Source organism: Coccinella septempunctata, chromosome 2 (assembly GCF_907165205.1).
Source record: "Coccinella septempunctata chromosome 2, icCocSept1.1, whole genome shotgun sequence".
NCBI lineage: Eukaryota > Metazoa > Arthropoda > Insecta > Coleoptera > Coccinellidae > Coccinella > Coccinella septempunctata.
In genome coordinates, this window is record NC_058190.1 from 26,972,799 (window position 1) to 26,979,393 (window position 6,595).

A 6,595-nucleotide genomic window follows, 5' to 3' on the forward strand; every position below is an offset into this window, starting at 1 on the left:
TTCAGGAAGTGCTATTTCGAATTCAAGTCCGATCATTCAAATTGTAGGTAACTCTGATATTCTAATATCTACAATCGTCTGATATAGACGAACATATTCAATGTAAATGAATTTTTATAATGTTTCATCTGAATATAAACGACTTATATTTTAGCTGAAGGTTTCCACAATCAGAAACATTGTGAATGAAGAGGATGACAAAGAACTCCTTTCCATTGGGAGAGCTAAAAAAGTGGTGGCATTCGAGAATTTCATTTTAGAGTGAACGAATGCGAAAAGGTACTACTGGATTTTCGATGAATGTCATCGTAGAATAAGTTCCAGAAAATTAATTTTTATATGAGTATACCATTTGACTTTTCCTATATATTGTAAATGTCCTAAGGGATCAATAAGTATATAATTATTATTATATCAAAGTCAGCCATAAATACGAGCCAGTTGTCCTGTTAATTGTTAATTCATGTGAAATTTTTGTTTAATGGTGAAGATCCTCTTGCCTTGGAACTTTTAATTATTTTGACTTTCATTGATGCAAGATGATGTTTTTGTTGAAGAATTTAACATTCTTGTAATTATCCGTTAATTACTTCGAGATATACCCATTCCCTACCACTGCATCAGATACATTTCATCTTCGGCTAATTTTTTTGTAATCTACAACTGATGTTACGTCTGCAACCTTTAGCCAAAAAAAATAAATAACATGAACTCTCCTCAAGCTACTGCATATAAGGTTTAAATAATTAAATTTTCCTCCATAGCAAAATGAAATATATTCAAAAATTGGTTCTTGTATTTTCCATGCAAATAACTAAATTTGGTATGCCTTAAATCAGTATTTATAAACGCCAATTATGTAACATATTTTCAACATGATTCTAACTTGAAATGAAATAATTAATTACTGATACTTTTACGTAGAACGGACAACACAGCGCTGATTTAAAACTCAAATATTTTTTGACAAGCTTCATAACCTCATATTTTCGTACTATACAGAGTAGAATGTGTCAACTTTCCATGGCCAACCGAGTGCGTTAATAAAAGTGGAAGGAGTATAACTACTTTTCAATAATAAGATCATGAAGCTTTTTACTTTTGCAAAAATGAAAGAACATATAAGAGATGCCGCGCATAATGAGGCTGATTAGCTACACCTTACAATCTCTGATCAAATTTCAATTGCAAGTTAATTTTTTGTTTCAATATATTTATCAGTAGCTATGTAACAAACAGAATTTCTCATATCTCCAAAAAGTAATTGCATGATGCCGCAAATATATTGATCAGAGATCTGTTGGTTATTAGTATTCGACAAACATTCATAGTTAAGTTTTTGTTTTGCCATTCTGTATAAAGTACCTACCTGTGAGCAATGCACATCTTTCTTTATTTATGGATATTTCAGCTTCTTATTGTTAAAGTATTGAACCTTCCTAAAACCCCGATAATTAGGGTAGATAGTTCTCCGGAGTCATTATTATATTCCAAGAAATTACCGATCCATTGGTCAAGAAGATATTTTCGGAAGAGGGGGTGAAAATTATTTAAACCCCTTTTCTTGTGAGAGCATTTCAGTATCTGTAAGATTTCAGAGCTTTAGGAGTGTTTAAGTGCAACTTCAATCCTGTGATTTGACTAAGTCTATCAAGGTGAGTAAACTATTCTTAAGTTATTGATTTATCTATCGAATATCACAAAATTTTTGTGTATCTGAGTCAAATTCATTGCAGTTAAATTTTATTTCGATTCGGATTTTATGTTATTCTTCGAAGTTCAAATTTTTTGGAATATCTATATTTGATGATATTTCGAGAGGAGTATGCATTTTCCTAAAAACTTGTCCCTGAATTTCATTGTTTCAAAAATTGCCTCTGTCAAATAGTATTTCATTGTCCACCTATACTTCAAATGAAATCGATTTTTTACATATTTTGCTTTTAATATAATTATTTTGACGAACTGAATCAGAAATTTCTACTTATGGGAACCATTGAATTCCAAAACAAAAGGGACTGAAAATGGATATTTTGAAATCAATGATTTTAAGAAAGTGACACTAGTTTCTTTGAACTCAGCTCGTCAAAATACATGAGTTAGGACTAGCAATTTTCAGCGCTAGAGTTGTTTCATATTGTTGCATTAATGCGAAATTTTCAAATCACGAAAAATGACTAAAAAAAAACTGTTGCATAACTTCCTCTTTCAACCATTTATGAGATACACTTTGTCTGAACTCCTATATTGTGATTCATGAAAAACACTAAGCTGAAAGATTCTCGAACTTGAGTCATATTTTGGGAATATAATACGATATGTCAAAACTGCTAGAAATTCTTTCGTTTAACATTTTGCCAACAAATATTCTGAATTTCAGTGTGTTTTTATGGACAACGAACTAAGAGATAAAATCTTGTTTTCGGAAAATTATTTGATTTAATATCCCTGACATTGTTATATTCCCTGCATATAGTTATTTTGTTGCCAAAAATCAATACGATAAAATTATTTATCCCAGGAGAATCAGTTATAAACACTTCCAATTCTGTTATGCCGCCAATCTGTAAAATTCCGATATTCTTAACAATGTATAAAATGTAATGAAAGTATAACGGCATGCGAACAAGAATTGAATTCTGAAAAAAGTACCTCCCAGAGCAGGACTCGAACTCAGAATTCAATTATTGTCAGCATGTCGGTAATAATTCCATTTTATTTAAATTTTCAGACAATAAACTATTATCGTAATGTATAAGTAGAATGCCTGAGGAACGCATGATATCGAATATAATAAACATATTTTACATAGGTATGATATATAATAGCAAGGGATTCTATAGGGTACGTGTTGTGTAAATTATATAGAATTCGGTCTATTTTCAATACTATGTAAATAATTACCTAAAGACAAAATGAACAGATTAAACATATATGCAGCTTCATACATATTGATAAATAAATATATTTGTTTCTACATATCTAAAATCAATTACTTCTTTTCTAAGTTATAAGAAAACGATGATTATTTCTTTTATTTCCGAAAGTGTGGAAGATTGAGGAATTTCTGTGACAAATTCTGAATTTTATCCTTATTATTGAGAATTTATGTTAAAAATTGCTGTCCCATCATTTCTCACTATATCTGAGGTTTCAACATTTTTTTCAGAATACTTCATTAAATACATCGTGAAGAGTAAGACGACCACTGAAACAATGAATAACAGCATCAGATTTCACCAAACCTTTGACTCTTACGGAAGGCCTTTGGCTTCATCTACATTTATCGGGAATGAAAAGAAGAAACCATATAATGATAGTAATGCAAGAAATAAATACATGGAGTATGATGCATTCAGGGAAGGCAATGTAAAAAATAAAATAAGTTTCTGGGAGGAACATTCTAGGAAGTTCGCAGAAAAACATGGCTTTGTGGAGGTTCCAAACAAGAAGATTGTGAAAACAAAATTCAAACTGGTGAAATCGGGAATTTATTCCTGCTCGGGCCCTCATCCAGGGTTCCATTTCATTAGCAGCGAAACAGTCACATCGACTGGATCCTCAGGATATATCACCACAAGCAATAGAGTCACATCAATCTCCACACCAACAAGTGAATCTGGGATTGATTCAAATGAGGAACAACATGTTGATGAAGATGTTGGGAAGTTTGATGAAGAAGCCAAATCTCAAGAAAATTCTGATACAGATATGGGTATTTATACGTCTTACGAAACAGAAAATGACATGACTGAATATTTTGAGACAGAGGAATCTGCTGAATCAACGAATGAGGTAGATTGGAATGATCCAGTAGACTGCAAAGAGGAAATTACTCAAATGACTGCTGATTTTATGACGGATGTTAGTCAAGACGATCCAACAGAGGTAAGTTCCTTTTTTACTGAATTATTAATTCTGATAATTATCATATTCATCATCTACGAAAGAGAAAAAATACCAATTTGTCTACAAGGACGTCGCTTAGGAGGGGGGAATAATGGGGGTAAACAACCCCTCGGGATAATAAACACCTACAACTTTTTAAGCATATATCTTTCACAATCAGTTTCACCGCACTTTTACAATTACTAGGCAATATTTCAGATGATACATCCTTAATATCCAGTATTATAATACTGGATAATAAGCCTCAGATACTGAAACTGGTATCATCTTATCGAGCAACGATTATTACACCAAACCAAATATTATTGGACATTTCAAACCTTATGAAATGGTTATGAATCTAGTCATTCTTATACGTATTTTTATTTTTCAGGTTCGGCCTACACGAAATCTGTTCCTGCGCATTCACAGAGCTGCCTCGATGTACACGAAAGAAATTGTTTTATTTTATGTATTTTTCAGAATAGCAGCAATCATTCTTTCCTTTCTATCCTGATTTTATCAATGTCAAGTTAAGATGTTCCTTCTTCTGCCGTTATTCAACACTGTAAGGCATATATTTGCTGCTATTATATTAAATAATTTTACTTTGTGATAATTTATAGTACAATCATGTAGATGCTTCTATATATTTTTGTGAAATAAAATTTAAAAAACATAATCAAGATTCTCTATTCATCCTCAAGTTCTGAATAAATATTAAAGTCCGGGAGGTGACGTCATTTTTGAACTAGTGATCGATCTTCGCACGAAGAAACACGTGAAACTTTGTATTAATGTAAATTATTCATGATTATGAGTGAAAATGGGCGTCAGTCAAATATAGTGGGTAAATGACACTGGGAGAATCATTTTTGCTTTATGACATATACCCCGTTTTCGACACATAAGCGAATATAGGGTGTTAAACGTCGTATTAGTCCAATATTCTAATGAGTGTGCTCAGTTATGTATAAACCTCAAAGTAACGGTTTCTGGTCACATCGGAGTATTTTTGGGTGCTCAATTCAGAAGAGATGAAGAACTCCGAAAAAATTTTTTCTAAATGGAGGAAAACCTTCACTGTTCGCGGTTTTTTTTTCAAATTGTATTTCATTTTTTGAATGAACACAATTTTCGAATAATTTTTGTGAAACTTTGGTCTGAGTCGAACTCGCGACTTAGTGGTATTACCCTCAACTGTGGAATGAATGTAAATTGAAAATAATCCAAGGATATGAATTTTCGTCACCAAGTAACGATAAGTCGAATGCACTTTCAAATTCTGTGAATTGCGGTTGCTTGTTGACGAAAATCCATTTCCTTCGATTAGATTCAATTTACATTCAACATGTGAGGGTAATACCACAAAGTCACGAGTTCGACTCCCAACAAAGTTTCAACATTTTTGTGATAAAATCATATTACCATCTGGACAGCTCAATTTAAAAATTTTGGGCCCTAAAACCCAACCAGTTTTATTTTTATGATTATGTTAGAGGTTCCTGCGAGATATTTGGACGGCTGCAAGCGCTATCACAATAAAATGCAAAAAAACATGGTATTGTCAAATCCATCGACATGCATAAGTAAAATCGAACAGAAAGTGGAAATCGTCCCGAAAATAGAAACATTCGGTATGTAATTGTGAATTGTTACTTTCAATTTAATGAATTTATAATACCGAAAGTTTCATTTTTGGGATGGCTGAATTTTTTTTTCGGTGAATATATTCCCTTTAACATGCTCTTTAAAACCTATATACCACCTGATTTTGTCGGGCACCAATTCATTCCCCACTACCCCCAACTTATGTGTCTGAAAAATTATGCTAAGTCGGGTAAAATTGGGATATTTGAATTTTTTTTTCAGTGAATATAATCTATTTACATGGCTCTTCAAGACTTATATACCACCTGATTTTGTCGAGCACGAATTCACCCCCCACTACCCCCAACTTGTGTGTCTGAAAAATTATGCTAAGTCGGGTAAAATTGAGATATTTCAATTTTTTTCAGTGAATTCATTCTCTTTGAGATGCTCTTCTAGATCTATATAGCCCCCAATTTTGTCGGGCACGAATTCACCTCCCACTACCCCAACTTGTGTTTCCGAAAAATTATGCTAAGTCGGGTAAAATTGAGATATTTGACATTTTTTTCAGTGAATTCATTCTCTTTGAGATGCTCTTCTAGATCTATATAGCCCCCAATTTTGTCGGGCACGAATTCACCTCCCACTACCCCAACTTGTGTTTCCGAAAAATTATGCTAAGTCGGTTAAAATTGAGACATTTTAATTATTTTTTCAGTGAATATATTCTCCTGCTTGTGCTCTTCGAGAAACATCTAGTACCTTATATTGCCGGGAACGAATTCACCACACTATACACCCAACTTGTGTTTACTATAAATTATGCTGTGCCCGACAAAATCAGCGGATATATAGGTTTTGAAGAGCATAGTAAAAAGTTAAAAAGAATATATTCACTGGAAAAAAATTAAAATATCTCAATTTTACCCGACTTAGCATACACTGAGAGAACGAAATAGTGAAATTACAGTGAAAATCTTGGGTTATTTGTGACCAACGATAATCACTGGAATTTCACAAGGAATATTCTGAAACGAAAACCTTGTAAAATCACAGAAAATATAAATCACAAGTAGGTTGTGATTTCACATGAAATTTTTTCTAACGATTTTTC

At 32.5% G+C, this 6,595-nt stretch overlaps 1 protein-coding gene across 1 annotated transcript; it reads left to right on the forward strand.

Moving 5' to 3' along the window:
• Positions 1–2,972: 2,972 nt before the first annotated feature.
• LOC123308560 lies at positions 2,973–4,567 on the forward strand. Its single transcript, XM_044891274.1, has 2 exons — positions 2,973–3,888; positions 4,283–4,567. Exons 1-2 carry the CDS (start codon positions 3,109–3,111, stop codon positions 4,403–4,405), a joined length of 903 nt encoding a protein of 300 aa, XP_044747209.1. The 5' UTR covers positions 2,973–3,108; the 3' UTR covers positions 4,406–4,567.
• The last annotated feature ends 2,028 nt before the right edge of the window (positions 4,568–6,595 follow it).

Excerpts from the sequence above, each read along its gene's own strand:
- LOC123308560 (XM_044891274.1), top strand. The coding sequence starts at position 3,109 with ATGTTAAAAATTGCTGTCCCATCATTTCTCACTATATCTGAGGTTTCA. Across the intron at positions 3,889-4,282 it reads GTCAAGACGATCCAACAGAG|GTTCGGCCTACACGAAATCT; the intron begins GTAAGTTCCTTT and ends TTTATTTTTCAG.